The sequence below is a fragment of the Microcaecilia unicolor genome, chromosome 3 (assembly GCF_901765095.1).
Source record: "Microcaecilia unicolor chromosome 3, aMicUni1.1, whole genome shotgun sequence".
Classification (NCBI taxonomy): Eukaryota; Metazoa; Chordata; class Amphibia; order Gymnophiona; family Siphonopidae; genus Microcaecilia; species Microcaecilia unicolor.
Window position 1 is genome coordinate 474,696,933 of NC_044033.1, and position 17,250 is coordinate 474,714,182.

The 17,250-nt window shown below is 43.1% G+C and overlaps 1 protein-coding gene across 1 annotated transcript in view; it reads left to right on the forward strand.

Moving 5' to 3' along the window:
• The window catches only part of COL19A1 (collagen type XIX alpha 1 chain), a 946,027-nt gene that overhangs the window by 857,005 nt on the left and 71,772 nt on the right, over window positions 1–17,250 (forward strand). Inside the window, exons 49-51 of the mRNA XM_030199003.1 lie at window positions 10,016–10,051; window positions 10,220–10,264; window positions 16,060–16,203. Of these exons, the coding sequence (XP_030054863.1) occupies window positions 10,016–10,051; window positions 10,220–10,264; window positions 16,060–16,203 (225 nt within the window). The remainder of the gene's footprint in view (window positions 1–10,015; window positions 10,052–10,219; window positions 10,265–16,059; window positions 16,204–17,250) is intronic.

The window sequence follows — 17,250 nt, forward strand, 5'->3', positions numbered from 1 at the left end:
TAATTTCTAGCGTGGTGCTAACCCAATGAATAAACAGCACTACCCGGTTACTGCTGGGTTACCGTGGGAACCCCTAGTTGACAGTAAGTGCTCCCCTCCCCCCAACATGGCCAAGCGATAAGAATAATTTTAGAGCATGGCCATGTCTTTTTAGGGGCTTTTTACTCACTGCAGTAAAAAGGGCCCTGGCGCATGGCAAAAATGGGCCCCACCACTACCACGGGGCCCATTTTACTGCAGTTTGGTAAAAGGACCCCAGAAATAAGACTGACTTTTATATAGTCCTATTTAGGCAAAATAAAAATTGCTGCACAGTTCCAAGATCCAAGATGGCCGCCTGAATCTGTTGTGAGTTCCTATGCTCTGCCAGATTTCCGCAATGCCGAAGCGTCGAGGGAAAGTGGCGGCCATAGCTCCCCCAGACCGGCGTACCTCAACAATAAGTGGTCCCATTGATTCTTTTCTGTGGGGACTCCAGGTTCCAATTGGGTCGGTGAGCGGTGGATTGGCGGCGCCTGGGACGATTGGAGAGCCTGAGACACTGCCCCTGCTGGATGTGACACTCAGCCCCGACCGGCAAACTCCGCTCCCGCAACCCCAGAGAGATCCCTCCCCAGTGATGGCGTTGGTCCCACAGCTTCTAGACAGTGCTACGAGTGAGTCGACGGGAGCTGGTAATCTGATCCTGGAGAGTTGAGGAGCACAGGGTGGAAGTTCCCCTCTGCTCGCTCTGGAGTGTCCAACTCAGTTTGCGGGAGGAACAATGGCTGTTGTGAACTCGGGAGTGGAGGAAATCCAACCCGACCGTACACGAGGTCAAGGTACTTTGAATTTTCTTGAAGAGAAACCCACAGATATTACCTTAGAAAGCTTTTGGGCATTAATTGCGAATTTGGGAAAAGTGTGGTGTCCACAAATACAGTCTATTGAAACTCGGGTTAAACAACTAGAAGAAACTGTTGAGGTAGCAGAGTCAGAAAGGAAGGATATGACTCTTAAGACTAAATCTTTATCTGAGAAATTTGAGAAAGTTCAAGACTTGCAAAGAGTTACTATTAAAGATGTAACTAATATGAGGAGAAAAGTTGAAAACTTGGAGAATGCTCAAAGATCAAATAATTTAAGATCTCTAGATTTCCCAAGAACAGTAACAACGGCGCCAAGAGAAATGTTAAACAGATATTTAAAAGAAATATTAGGATTCTCAGATAATACTCTTCCTCCTATTGTACAATCCTATTACCTACCAATTAAAACGTCGGATACTACAGCTCAGCAACCTGACCAATCCCTTGATGTCTCTGCACTATTAGAAACCCCAACAGAAGACTTAGTGACTGCTTCAACCTTGTTAGTTACTTTAGCTTTATCTTTGGATAAAGTTTTAATTATGAGAAAATTTTTTAGAAACAGAGATAAGGAAACCCTCACTGTTAATCAGTGAGGGTGATAACATTGGCTGAGACAGAAGCAGCCAAGTTAGATTGATGAAGGGTGGGGGGGAGGGAAAAGAGAGGGTAGTGGGGTGAATTAATTGGAGGCTGGCAGGGCAGCAACAAAGGGAAAGAAAAGGGGATTGGTTGAAGGAAAAGGAATTGGATTGGTTAGGAAGGAAAGGACAGGATAGGAGGAATTTGGCGCTGAAAAGGATAGTTAGTTAGGTAGGAGAGGGGGAGGGTGGTTGAAAGGTAGTTGAAGGAATTTTGAAGGTTTTTTAAAGAAAATTGGAAGAAATTGGTTCTTACCTGAGGTGGGAAAGTGAGGGGCTTGGTGTTGCAGTAGAGGAGTGATTTGCGATGCCACTTCCGGTTTTCGCTGAGGTGAAGTAAACGGAGGAATTGGGGAGGAGGTGTGTAGAAAAGATTGGGTTGGTGGTGTTTTTTGTGTGTGGGGGCGGCGAAACGGGGGGCAGAAGTGTGTTTTAAAAGTGGGGGGGAGCGGCTGCGTGAGCGTGTAGTGGCGACTACGCGTCACTTCCGGTTTCGCGGAGGTGAGGGGGGAAGGAAAACGGAAAATAGTAAGGGGGGGTAATTGAAATTTGGCGGTGATTTTGTGTGGGGGAAAGCGGCTTGGAAGTGTGTTACCGTTAGGGGGGGAGGCGGAGGAGCGCTGTGGGTTGGTGAGAGGCACTTCCGGTTTCGGGGAGGTGCTGGGGATATCGGAAGAATTGGAAGGAGCAGTTTTTTAGGTTGGCGGTTTGTTTAAGTGGTGGGAAATTGGGGGATTTGATATCGGAGGGGTGGCGGGTTTTTTATAGAGAGGGTGGGTGAGGACAAGTGTGGGAGTGTTTGGGTTTGTGGGGACTGTGATATCGGAGGGGCTGGAGAGTTTTTGATCTGTCACTGAGGTGTTTTTACAGTGTGTTATAACAGTGTAAACTTGGAGTGATTTGGGAGATATCAGAGGAATGGTTGTAGTGGTGGGTTGTGTTGTTGTGTAAAGGAAGTAGGGGATATATTAAGTTACTTATAGAGGGTGTTTGGTTGGTGATTTTGACTGGGGGTGTTTGGGGAGTGAGTGGCGTGGGAAATTATATTTATTAAAAAAAAAAAAAAAAAAAAACAACAGTGTAGATGGGGCCAAAGAAGAGTGGGAAAGGTGGGGGAAAAGTGAGTGCCAAGAAAAAACATGGTATGAGTACGTCTGAAGGGGGGACAACAGGGAGGGGGGTGGTAGATATGGGGAGCTCTGTGTATGGGGCAGAGGGTGTGAGCAGTGGACATGGTGTTGAAATGGGGTGTCAGGTGGGATGGCACATGGAGCAGGAAAGGGGTCAGAGGATGGAAGTTGGTGCTACAACTGGTGACATGGCACGTGGCATGCAGAGGCGAGTTGATGTTCCGGTGCAGAATGTTGCTGTGGAAGATCCATTAGAGGGGCCTTCCTGTGGGAGAGCAACGGGTGAGTTGATGGGAATGGGTGTAATGGAAGGTAACAGGGTGAGGGAGGGGAGAGAAGTGCGGGAGGGGGCGAGAGAGCGGAGTAGTCGTGGTAAAGAGATGACAGGAAAAGGTTTGAGGAAGAGGTTGAGGAATAAAAAATTTTTGCGTAATTTGTGTCATGTTGTAAGGAGGTTGGATAGTGAAAAAAGGCGGAAGAGGGGTGAGAAAGGAGACCCGATGCAGGTTTGGGAGTCTTCAGATTCTTGGGATTCATCAGGGTCTTGGTCATCTTCTTCGGATGAAGGAGAAGTGGTTGGGGGGAATGTGGTCATGGGGATGGGGGATAATCCTATGGTAGGTACAGTTATGGCTTCCCGGCTGGGGCATACAGTATGTAATATTGCACCTTTAGACTGTTATATAACGTTAAAGTGGAAGCAGAGAATTTTAAAAGGGAAATATATAGATTTATTTGCTCTGTTAGCACGAGATAGGGAGGGTAGTGCGGGGAAGGATGGGGGTAAAGAGGATGGAAAGAAGAAAAGAGGGAGAGTACCAAAGACAATTATGAATTGGATGTTAAGCTTTCATGTACTTGCCAGTGTTTTGGGAGCTCAAAAACCTGCTCTTTACCCGGGCTTATGGAGTTATTGTGATTTAATTTTGAGAGCGTATAAAATGTATGGCGGTTGGGCCTGGGTGAATTATGATGAGCAGTTTAGGCGGAGTTTGGCAAAGGATAAATCTGAGAATTGGGGTGTCCGAGATGTTGATTTGTGGATTGCTAATTTTACACCTGCTGTTAACCCCCCCTTTCGTGTGGGAGCCTCTGCTGGATTGCCCGGGTATGGTAGTGGCTCAATCGGAAATACCGGGGGGGTTGGCATGGGTCGAACAGGAGGTGTCTGGATGGGAGGAGGAGGAACTTTGGGGACAAGTGGATTGGTGGGAAAAGGAAGTTCCCCCGGGAATGTGTGTTTCCAATTTAATGCAGGTCGATGTAATAGGCCGGCTTGCAGATTCAGGCACTGTTGCAGTGTCTGTCAAGGATTCCATCCGGTATTTAAATGCCCAAGAGGAGGGTTGGGCAGTCGGGGAAGGTCGGGGCGTGGAGGAACTTCAAGTGGCCCCGGTTTGGGCTGGCAAGGCCCCTTCTCCTATTAACATATCTGCTTTACAAAATTGGTTGGGTCGGTATCCGTGTGGTGGGGATGCGTATTTGTTGTGGATCGGTTTTGCAGAGGGTTTTCCGATCCCATTTGAAGGACCAGTGTTGGATCATAAGTGTAAGAATGCTGTATCTGTGATTCAGCATGAGGAGGTGGTTAGGAAGAAGTTGAGGAAGGAATTGAGGCTTGGGCGGATAGCTGGTCCGTTTGTTGACCCACCAATTGAAAACTTAGTTGTATCTCCATTGGGTGTGATACCGAAAAAAGAACCGGGTACATATCGGTTGATTCATAATTTGTCGTACCCGGAAGGTGGTGGTGTGAATAGTTTTATTGATCCAGAGTTGTGTTCTGTGGGATATGCAAGTTTTGAGCAGGCTGTGGATCTGTTGAGGAAATTGGGAAAAGGTGCATTAATGGGAAAAGCTGATATTGAGGCAGCATTCCGTTTATTACCGGTGCACCCTTCAGCATTTAGGTTGTTAGGATTCCAATTTGAAGGAAAATTTTATTTTGATAAATGTATGCCGATGGGGTGTTCTATTTCTTGTACTTATTTTGAAGCATTTGCGACATTTTTACATTGGGTAGTTGAACAAGTTAGTGGTTGGGATTCTATAGTGCATTATTTGGACGATTTTCTGTTTGGAGGTCCAGAGAATTCGTTACAGTGTGCTGCTTTGATGTCGGCGTTTCGAACTGTGGCAATGGAGTTAGGTGTTCCTTTGGCTTTGGAAAAAAGTGAAGGACCTGTTACAGCATTGGTGTTTTTGGGGATAGAGTTAGATTCTGTGAAGATGGAGTCTAGACTGCCTAGAGTGAAGATTGAGGCTTTGCGTCAGGAGATTGATAGAGTGTGCACCAAGAAAAAGGTGACGTTGAAAGAAATTCAGTCGTTGCTGGGTCATTTTAATTTTGCAACGCGGGTGATCCCTATGGGAAGAGTCTTTTCAAGACGGTTAGCATTGCTAACGGTAGGTTTGCGGAGGAGGCACTTTCGAGTGCGTTTAACAGAGGCAGTACGAGCAGATTTGCAGGTCTGGAGGACATTTTTGTCACTGTTTAATGGCATTTGTGTGTGGCAGGAGGTATTGGTGTCCAATGTGGATTTGCAATTATTCACCGATGCGTCAGGAGAGATTGGTTTTGGTATTTATTTTGGAGGTGCATGGTGTGCAGAGGAGTGGCCTCAATGGTGGAAAGAGATGGGTTTGTGTAGGAACATAGCTTTGTTGGAATTATTTCCAATTTGGGTGGCTTTGTTCCTATGGGAAAGGAGGTTGTGTAATAGGAGGATTGCATTTTATTCTGATAATATGTCAGTTGTTTGGGCAATCAATAAACAGTATTCGCGGTGTCCAATGTTAGTAGAGCTGTTGCGATTAATTGTGCTAAAATGTTTGCAGTTAAATGTATGGCTAACAGCTAGACATGTGCCTGGAGTTTGTAATGAGATTGCTGATGCCTTGTCTCGTTTGCAGTTTCATCGTTTCAGAGCTTTGGCCCCATCAGCAGATTGGGAGCCTACAAGGATATCCGAAGATTTGTGGGTCAATTTTCAGGAGATTGTGAGGCGCTGTTGATGAGAGCATTAGCTCAGAATACTTGGAAGGCTTATGGAGTTGGATGGCGGCGATTCTTAGCTTTTCTTGAAGATAAAGATTGGGACTTGGTCTTTCCGATTGGTGAGGAGAGAGTGGTCCGACTTATCGCTTTTGCAGTGGAGAAAAAATGGTCGTTTGGGATGGTGTCCCAGATGATGGCTGCAATAGCATTTGTGTCAAAATTGATGGGTTGGGCAGATCCAGCTGGCACTTATTTGATTCGTAAGTTATTGTGTGGTTTTTCTAGAGATCAAGGAAAATCACGGATAGAAAAGGTGAGAAGGCCTCTATTTTATGCACAAGTTGTGCAGTTGTGTCAGGTGTTACCAAAGATTTGTTTTACGGCCTATGAGACACTGCTATTTCAGGTGGCTTTTGTGGTGGCATTCTTTGCAGCTTGCAGGATTGGGGAATTGGTAGTTTCCTCGAAGCGAGCGCTGGAGGATGAAGGTTTGAAGAGAGGGGAGGTGATGGTGGAAAAGGGGGTTTTGCGTTTATATTTGCGCAAATCAAAAACTGATCAGGAGGGAAAAGGCACGTGGATTACTCTGCGTGCGGTTAAGAGTTTGGAATTTTGTCCAGTTCAATGTGCAGTGGTTTATGATGAGGTAAGGCCGGCTGGTGGGGAAGTGTGGTTGGTGCATAAGAACGGAATGCCTTTGACTAGGTACCAATTTGCAGCGGTGCTGAAAAAAGGCTTAAAGTTGATGGGTTTGGAGCCTAAGGATTATGGCACACATTCTTTTCGAATTGGTGCGGCTTCAAATGCAGCCCAGGAAGGGGGTTCAGTAGAGTTAATTCAGCGTGTGGGGAGATGGCGTTCGAACAGATATAAAGGATATATTCGGGAAAGGAATTGAATATGTCACATTAAATTGTTTTAGTTTCTTTTGCAGATTTATTGCCTCCGGACATATGTGTGTGGATTTGTGGCCATTCATTTGTCTTTTGGGCACACAAGCATGCTCGAGAATCCAAGTGGGGAGCCAACCTGGGACTGGTGGAATATGGTATTCGAATCCGTTGGTTGGCCATTCGAGGAATGACATGGAAGCAACTTCTACCGGCCTTACTGCAAGCTCGGAGATTTTCGTCACCAGTTTTGATATGTATTCATTTGGGGGGTAATGATCTATGTCATGTTAAAGGAGTGGATTTAATCCATTTAATGAAAATAGAATTATTGGAGGTGATGGGTTATTTTCCAGAGGCTATAATTGTGTGGTCACACATTATTCCAAGAAGAGTGTGGAAAGGGGCAATTAATCCAAAAGGTATTGAGCGCTTGAGGCGTAGGGTGAATGGGGAAGTGTCTAAATTTATGGGGAGAATAGGGGGTTTGGTTTTAGGGCATGAGTTGATTTCTTCGGATTGTGCAGGTCTTTATAGGTCGGATGGAGTTCATCTGTCCGATATTGGGATTGATATCTTTTTAAGTACAATCCAAGATTTGTTGGAGGATTGTTTAGTGAAGAATTTGGCTGCAGCTTGTTTGGTGGGGAGCGGTGACAAGATATAGTCTGTCACCGCTTGTGGCCTGGATGAAGGGTGCTACAGGCACCAGAAGCGGTTAAAATGAATATTGGGAAAGTTATGAAATGGAAAAGAACTCAGGGGCGGAACCGCCATGAGTGAGATGTGGCTTGACGGCACCGTAAGTCACATGGGGGGATGGGGGTAAGTTGGGGAAGGTAAGCCAGTTTCGTGACCGAATGGCTTAACAGTATTAAACCGCTATATGAATTTAACCGAGCCAGTTTCGTGACCGAATGGCTTAACAGTATTAAACCGCTATATGAATTTAACCGAGATATTGATTGACATGTTACTAAGTGGTTGTTAAGTGAATTGAGTTATTTATGATTATTTGGAAATAAAGCTGCAGCCAAATTTTATTCCAAAAAGAAAATGTTGTTTGGTATTATTTATAATTAAGCATTTATTAAGGCTGGCTGATGTGCGAATGTCAATGTTAGGAAACCCTCACTGTTAATCAGTGAGGGTGATAACATTGGCTGAGACAGAAGCAGCCAAGTTAGATTGATGAAGGGTGGGGGGGAGGGAAAAGAGAGGGTAGTGGGGTGAATTAATTGGAGGCTGGCAGGGCAGCAACAAAGGGAAAGAAAAGGGGATTGGTTGAAGGAAAAGGAATTGGATTGGTTAGGAAGGAAAGGACAGGATAGGAGGAATTTGGCGCTGAAAAGGATAGTTAGTTAGGTAGGAGAGGGGGAGGGTGGTTGAAAGGTAGTTGAAGGACCCGTCCCGGCCCACCCTGTTTTTGGTGGGAGATGGGGATTTTGGGGGTTGAATTTTGGAGAAGTTTAGGAGGGGCATGGGGGAGTGGGGGGTAGTATTTGGGAGGATCGGTAGCAGCTTTTAATAAAAGGGGGTGCCTGGATGAAGGGTGCTACAGGCACCAGAAGCGGTTAAAATGAATATTGGGAAAGTTATGAAATGGAAAAGAACTCAGGGGCGGAACCGCCATGAGTGAGATGTGGCTTGACGGCACCGTAAGTCACATGGGGGGATGGGGGTAAGTTGGGGAAGGTAAGCCAGTTTCGTGACCGAATGGCTTAACAGTATTAAACCGCTATATGAATTTAACCGAGCCAGTTTCGTGACCGAATGGCTTAACAGTATTAAACCGCTATATGAATTTAACCGAGATATTGATTGACATGTTACTAAGTGGTTGTTAAGTGAATTGAGTTATTTATGATTATTTGGAAATAAAGCTGCAGCCAAATTTTATTCCAAAAAGAAAATGTTGTTTGGTATTATTTATAATTAAGCATTTATTAAGGCTGGCTGATGTGCGAATGTCAATGTTATGATTTCCTGGGTTTCAAAGTACGCATATTTCCGGATGTGTCTAAAGATACACAAAAAAGACGCAGACAGTTTCTTCTGTTAAAACCAGGGGTTCTCAAAATGGGAGCTACTTTTCTTTTACGTTATCCTTGCAAGAGTATTGTTTGTTATCAGTCGGTTAAGTATGCCTTTTTTGATTCTGTGCAGCTCTCTGAATTTATATCAGCCAGACGTTCTCATCGGTAATAGCCTTGAATGTAAATAAGAACCATGAAAACCGGTTTATATTTCCTTTGAGGAATTTCTTAGTTAATTCTCCATAAATGTTAATCTTGGATCTTAAATGTGGACTGGAAGTACTAGTCAAATAACATTAATATTAATATGTTTATATTTCCTTATTAGTAATTCCTGATGAATGTACTTTTTCTGTTTCAAGTGTAATACTTGTTGATATTTGAAACAAATAAATATATAAACGATATAGTCCTATTTATGCAGTTAACCTGGCCAGTAAAGTGCTGAATATCAGCACTTAACCAGCCAAGTGCCAATCCTACCCCCAATAGCCAGTTTTCACGTAGGTGCTAACCGCTAATTTTCAGCAGTGATAACCAGTTAAGTACCACTGAAAATTAGCAGATAAACCCAAACAAGTGATTTAACCATTCAGCGGCCATTTCTGGCCAGTTAAATCACTGAATTTGGATATTCAGTGCCGAAACCTGGACATGGCCTTGTCATTGAATATCCAGGAATAACACTGATGGCAGTCAACAAAATGTTCACCACCGCAAGCCGAATATTCACTCATTTGTTTTTAGTCATTCTTCGTCTCTGTTCCGACCCATGTCTCCCCTGCTGTCAGTGGCATGTCCCAATTAGTGCCTATTCTGCACCTGAGTAAACCAGCTGCAGGGAATGAATTCAGTCTGCTGAACAGAGAAAACTACACACTCCACAAAAATCTACTGTGACACCGTGCTGCAGAGTTCATTAGTAACCGAGTCATGTACTTTCTTCTGTAGTCACTCTCAGAAGAGGTTCGTTCAGTGCTTTAACTCGTCAGTATTGCTGTATTTTTCAGGATTTTCTCCTCTACTAGCTTGTAAGCTCTTTATGTGACAAGCCATCTCATCAATCTTACCAGAAAACGATTGAATCACACAAACAAGTTTTTCATGCTCCAGCTCCCTCAACGGATTTGACTGCAGTGTACACATGCTCTAAAGGATAGGCTAACGGATGGAGAGCAAATCTCCAAATAGCACTCATTTGCCTAGCAAGGTTAAGATCTCAGCAGCTTTAGCTGTCTTTGGTTAAAACAGAATAAGCATTGCTTAATGAAATAATGATGGCACCAGAGAAATATAGGAAAGCATGTTGGAGTGTACAAGCAGAATACTGACTCCCATATCTCACTATGACCTGCAGCACCATTATCTTCAGAACAACAAACGTGGAGTATAAATTATTCCCTTCTCGTTTCTTATTTTTATGCGTGAATTATCATAAGTAGTCGTTAAAACGTGTTTTTATTTCTCTGTAGGGAGTACATGGAAAAGATGGATTACCAGGGCCCCAGGTAGGATGGTAAAATTTAAATTGTTAATGTATTTCATGCTTCACAGATAAGTAGAAGAACAATCTTTCCAGTCACTTGTATAGATTAATGCTATAATTTATTTCCTCACTGAACAAGGAGGCAGGGATTTACTCTTCACCAACCAAACTTCACAATTTTATTTTTCAGGGTGCACCGGGCAGAGCAGGAGACAGAGGCTCCAAGGGAGAACGTGTATGTTAGTTTTTATTATTTATTTGTATTTCCCATTTTCCTTAGATCTCCGTCTCTTGCGTATGTATTGCATGATGTGGTGAGAATAAAACATTATTTGATATCAGGAGAGGAAATATAGAAAGGAATTTTCAATAAAGTATCTGATTATAGATGTTTTGCTAAAAATGTCCAAAGATTGAGTGGTGAACCTACAAAAGGTCTATCTTTTTGGTTCATAAGTCTCCTTTTTCTAGATGTTTTTTTTATTTTGGGACCATTTTGGAAAATAAAATGTCCAAGAAACAAATGGCCAAAAACCAGCCATTGGTAAGTCTGGGGGGGTCATCATTCTTAGTAAACTGGCCACACAGCCATCCCAGCAGAGCAGTGAGGCAGCCTAGGGGACACTGCAGTAGACTTCACATAAATGGTCCCGGGTACACGTCTCACCATAACCCCCTTATATTGTATGGTGAGCCCTCCAGGAGAAAATACCTACTATACCTCATTATATACCGCTATAATAGCTCTTAAGCTTGCAGGTGTCACCTATATGTAGTAGGTACAATAGGCATTTAGTGGCTTTTGGAAGGCTCACACATTCCACCACAAGTGTGCCAGATAGAGTGGGATATGAGCCTGGCTCCCCTTCTCTACAGTCCACTGCATTGACCACTAGGCTACTCCTGGGACCTGCTTGCTGCAGTAATAGGAATGGCCATCCTGTCTGAAGCTGTCATAGAGCCTGGTATGTACTGTCACTGTCATATCTTAGGGGGCTGGGAGGAGGTCAGTAACCACTGGGGGAGAAAAGGAGGGGTTATGCCTTAATCCCTCCAGTGGTCATTTGGTCATTTACAGCATCTTTTGGTCACTTATTTATGATTGAAACAGGTCAAGCGAAAAAGTCTTAATTGTGGCTCTAGACATTTTCATTTTGTTCTATTATTGCGGAAAAAAATCTATCTTGTGGTGCCAATACATGTGATAAAATCGCTACCCTCAGATTTATATAGTGCGCTTAGATTTAGGCGCTGAAATTGGCGTGGATTCTATAACACCGCACATAACTTAATTGGCTTAACAAGCTAATGAGCGCCGATAACAGCACTTAACAAGCATTTATGAGCACTAGTTGGCACTGATTAGAATTTAGGTGCACAACTCGCTATGCTTATTCTGTAACGATGTGCGCCAAACTTCTAATAAGCAGAGGCAAAAAGGGGCATGGTTATGGGTGGGGGAATGGGCATTTCATGGGTGTTCCAAAATGTAAACACCTAGTTATAAAATATCGGCCAGTGTGCCTAAATCTACGCGCTGAGATTTACACCAGGTTTTTATTGGCATAAATGGATGCGTGCAGAAATCTGCAATGAAATATCAACTAATAAAAGAAAAAAACACAGCTGGGCCTTCAGGATTGAGACAAACGGAGTCCTTTTATTCTGAGAGAGACCTGACATTGGCCGTGTTTCAGCACAAAAGCACCTGCCTCAGGGGTCAAAAGTTGCATTGTTCAAAAAAAATGCAAAATAGAAAAACAGATCCCTAGCGGCAATGATATTTTTCCCAAGGAGATATAAACTCTATCATCCACATGCCCACTCTTATTTAGGCAGTTTTCTCTGATGGCGTTTTTTTCAAAAAGTGTGGATGATAGTTTACATCGGAATAAAAGGACTCTCAATCCTGAAGGCCCAGCTGCGCTTTTTTTTCTTTTATTGCCTGTATTTGTGTACTCTCTTTTGTTGCCTCTCTTTTGTTACCCTGAAATATCAACTAAGCATATTCTATAATCGGTGCCGATTATAGAATATGCTTAGTCAGCACTGATTTCAGCGCCAGTTTTTATGGCATCATATATAGAATCTCTTCCTAAAGAGCTCCAGTCCAATCACTGCACACAAAAGTAATTGAACAGTTCAAAAAGTCCTCATAAACATAGCCATTCATTCCTAGTACTTGAGAGGCATAAACATAGCCTTACCAGCTCAAGAAGTCAAAACGTGAAAAGTGACTTATCTGACAGGTCTTCAGCAGTGAACCCAAACGGAACGGCAGCCCACAGAAAAGCAAATCTTTACTCTTCAATGCAGCACAGAATCCCTCAACTCTTACCCAGTTTTGCCAGAACAAATGACCTCTTCAGGAGGACCTATAATTTAGGAGCAAACATCATATTAAAACATACTTTCTATAGTGATCAAATACTAAAGCTGAAAACCTAGAAAATAAACAGTGTTAACTCTTTAGCAATTGATGTGCCAAAAGTTAGGTGTGCTTATTTATGAAATACTGCCTGAGGCTAATGAGTAGACCCAAGCGGTGTACAATAAGCCTATTCTGTAAAATTTAGGCATACTTTAGAGAATATGCATAGGCGTATTTTTTCCATGCCCTTAAGTGGCATTAATTGCTGCTAATTGGCACCAATTTGTAATTACCTGCATAACTACACAGGCACTTTTCTATAAACATAGGGCTTAATATTCAAAGGAATTTAAGTGAGCAGAAAAGGCTTGTGCCTGCTTAAAAATTGGTATTGTCTTGATACTAACCTGCAGCGACAAATATCTTAATGAATTTATTGGTAGCAGCTGTATAGGGCTATTTAATGCTATTGTATTGGTTAGTTTTTCCTATATTATTCTAGGATATGCCCTACCTTTTTTGATGTAAGCCGAATTGATCCATTCATAGTATATATAGCATACAAGCATTACATGTAATATAATTAAATCACCCGTGGCAACCTAAGTCCCAATATTCAGTGACACTAAACTGGGCACTGAATATTACCTCTGACCACACATTTTTTAAAAATGGGCAGGTCAGGGGCACTGTTGGGAAGAAGCCAGCAGTTATGTGGATGCTGGCAGTATTCAGTGCTGGCACCTGCATAGCTAAGTGGGCGAGTTTATGAGTCTGGGCATCCAAATAGAAACATAGAAAAATGTAGGCAGATGAAGACCATATGGCCTATCCAGTCTGCCCATCTGGCAGATGGCATTTATTGTGAGCAAGTACTGTACAAAGTGACACATGTAAGGAAGAGGAACCCAAACTATAGCTATTGATGCAAGGTTCCACATTAGGCATCACTGCCTAGGAAAAGGATTTAGGTGTCATTGTTGATGATACATGGAAACCCTCTGCTCAGTGTGCAGCGGTTTTTAAGAAAGCAAATAGATTGTTAGGAATTATTAAGAAAGGAATGGAGAACACTGCTAGAGGTCTTGGCAGCCAATGTGAGCCAGCAGACCATCATGGCAAAAGCAAGAGGGCATCACTTTGCACCACTAGACCTCAGTAAGGTTGGGGATAGAATCAGGGGTAGAAAATGGGAGACCACTTTTTGATATTTTGTGTCACAGGGGAAAGCACCACATGGTGGGCACTTGTCCTCACATATGTGAAGGGTAACCTGCAATTTGGGGGGAATCCATTAGAGGGCCACGATTAGGGAAAATGAAGATTGAGCTGGGGAGTTGGTGCCATGGGGGAGCAGAAACTGTGCCACAGGGGACTGATGATGATCAGGACCTTTTCCAGATGGAGCAGTGATTTTTTCCTCCACATGCAACTTTCTAAAATCACTGCTCGCTCTGTACATAGAAGGGCTTTGACATGCACTCCTGTACCCATTTTACAAGAGGCTCTACGTTTGGCAGAGTCTCTTGTAAAATAGTATGGGAATTTCCCACATCCTGACCTAGATGTATAAATTCCCCACTCCACATTTTCTTATCTGCTTCTATATATGTCTTTCCTTTTGCAAACCCATGCAATTTAACCTACTCATTTTCTTTTCTTTTTTTTTGTTTTGTTTTATTTCTACTTATTATACATACAAACTAAAATCAACCTCTCAACCCCCCCAAATCTTGTCTTTTATTTTATCTCCCAACACTCATCCCAGCATTTCCTTCCATATTAGTTCCAAATATGTCCAAAATTCCTGATAGACCATTCCAAGCTTTCTCATCTTTCAGCAATTTCTTCAGTGCTTACGTTCAATTGGATTCGCTATCCTGCTTATTTTTGAAGGAGAAGGGCGGCCATCTTCCGGGAGAAGGCCGGCAAAATCAGTATAATCGAAAGCCAAGTTTGGCCGGCTTCAACTGCTTTCCATTGCAGGGATGGCCAAAGTTCAAGGAGGCATGTCAGCAGTGTACTGAAGGCAGGACGGGGGCGTGGTTAAGAGATGGCCATCCTCGGCCGATAATGGAAAAAAGAAGGACGGCCCTGACGAGCATTTGGCCGACTTTACTTGGTCCCTTTTTGTTCACAACCAAGCCTTGATAAGATGCCCGAACTGACCAGATGACCACCAGAGGGAATCGGGGATCACCTCCCCTTACTCCCCCAGTGGTCACCAACCCCCTCCCACCCCAAAAAAAAAAATGTTTTTTTTGCCAGCCTCTATGCCAGCCTCAGATGTCATACCCAGCTCCATCACAGCAGTATGCAGGTCCCTGGAGCGGTTTTTAGTGGGTGCAGTGCACTTCAGGCAGGCGGGCCCAGGCCCATTCCCCCCCCTACCTGTTACACTTGTGGTGGTAAATGTGAGCCCTCCAAGACCCACCCAAAACCAACTGTACCCACATCTAACCCACATCTAGATGCCCCCATTACCCTTTAAGGGCTATGGTAGTGGTGTACAGTTGTGGGTTTTGGGGGGGCTTTGGGGGGCTCAACACACAAGGTAAGGGAGCTATGCACCTGGGAGCAATTTGTGAAGTCCACTGCAGTGCCCCCTAGGGTGCCCGGTTGGTGTCCTGGCATGTGAGGGGGACCAGTGCACTACAAATGCTGGCTTCTCCCATGACCAAATGGCTTGGATTTGGCCGGTTTTGAGATGGCCGCCATTAGTTTCCATTATCGGTGAAAACCAATGCCGGCCATCTCTAAGAGTGGCCCAAATGTTGAGATTTGGCCATCCCCGACCGTATTATCGAAACTAAAGATGGCCACCCATCTTGTTTCGATAATACGGTCGGGTATGCCGCTTTACGGGGCCATCATTAGAGATGGGCGCCCTTATAGATGGGCGCCCCCGTTCGATTATGCCCCTCCACACCACCTTTCTTGACAACTTTGAGGTGGCTTACAATAGGATCTGCTCATCTTTTATCCAAGACAATGTTTGTTCAGAGCATTCAATGGTCTCTTTGTAGCAACTTGTCATCAGAGAAAAGAGAATTGATTGCCTGTATTTTTTATTCTCTGATGACCGTAGTACAGTGAATCAAATTACATATCTCCCTCCCTGTTTGGAAGTTGTTCCTACAATGCTTGTTCAAATTACTTAAGAGCTATGGCAAAAAAGCATTATAGAGCAGCAGGTGTGAGGATGCATGAAAAATCTCTACTCATGCATGAAACCTATCTCCGAAAATGTTAGCAGAATTCTCTTAGTTCATACATGATAAATGCTGTAGGATCCATCAGTCTGGCTCTTTTCCCAGCAGTCATCAGAGAATAACAATTACCAGAAAGCAACTACCTTAATAGTGGAATTGGGTGCCTGCAATTACACTGTTCGCATTCTGGCGTTACTTGGCAACTGCAGTTCCCTCTTTTGTTGCTTTCATGTGTGATCATTTTGTTTTACTGTTGATTCTGTTGTAATAGTAAATAGAAATAGAATGCCTTTTTCTCTTAGGATTTCATAAGAAAGAAACAATATCTTATTTAAAATGTCAAATGGTGTGGCCAAAGTGAATACAATACTACAAGTTTTACTTGGAATAAGATAACATTAATACAGTTTTTCTCTTATTGCATGTTCTTTTCTTATATGGGAATAGGGAGATCCAGGTATACCAGGAGACAGAGGACCACAGGGTGAAAGAGGAAAACCTGGTCCAGTGGGAGAAAAGGGGTCTATTGGACCACCAGGAGAGCAAGGTTATCCTGGACCACCAGGACATGCAAGACCTGTAGGTGCTCAGGTAAGAAAACACATGGAAATATTAAACTTTCAAGACACTATAAAAATACTTGTAAGTAGCTGTGGTACCACTGCTTGTACCTAAGATGAGGTCACTCACTGGAAAAAAAAAACGTTTGTTATTAGGACACAGAAGGCTATTCAAGTTGGACACTTACCCCCTAATTCTATAAAAGTTGCTAAAAATTACACATGCAAATTTGGCAACGTGCCCAATTTGCATGCACAATTTAATTGAACAGAAAGCTAATTAGCACTGATAATTAGCAAAAACTTATTGGCACTAATTAGATTTAATTGGAATATAGGTACATAAACATAGGTGTGGGAACCATGCCTAAATTTTATGCATGAGTTCAAAAAGGGGGCACAAAAATGGGAGGATCATAGGCAGAACATGGGCATTCCTAAAATTATTGGTTGATGGATAGAAAACAGAGGGTAAGGTTAAATGGCCATTTCTCTCAATGAAGGAGTGTCACAGGGATCTGTACTGGGACCAGTGCTATTTAACATACTTATCAATGGAAATGGGAATAACAAGTGAAGTGATATTAATTTGCAGACAACACAAAATGATTCAGAGTTGTTAGAACATATGCAGAGAAGACCTTAGGAAAATGGAAGACTGGGCATCCAAATGGCAGATGAAATTTAATATGGACAAATGCAAAGTGATGCACATTGGGAAGAATAATCCAAATCATAGTTACTTGATGCTAAGCTCCACCTTAGGAGTCAGCAACGAAGAAAAAGATCTAGGTGTCATCGTAGACAATATGCTGAAATCTTCTGCCCTGCGTGTGACAGTGGCCAAAAAAGCAAACAAGATGCTAGGAATCATTAGGAAAGGAATATAAAATAAGGCAAAGAATATTATAATGCCTTTATACGCTCCATGGTGCGACCTCACCTTGAGTTTTATGTGCAATTCTAGTTGCTGTATCTTAAAAAAGATATAGCAGAATAAGAAAAGGTTCAAAGAAGGGTGACCATTATGATTAAGGAGATGGAACTCCTCTCTTATGAGGAAAGGCTTAAGAAGTTA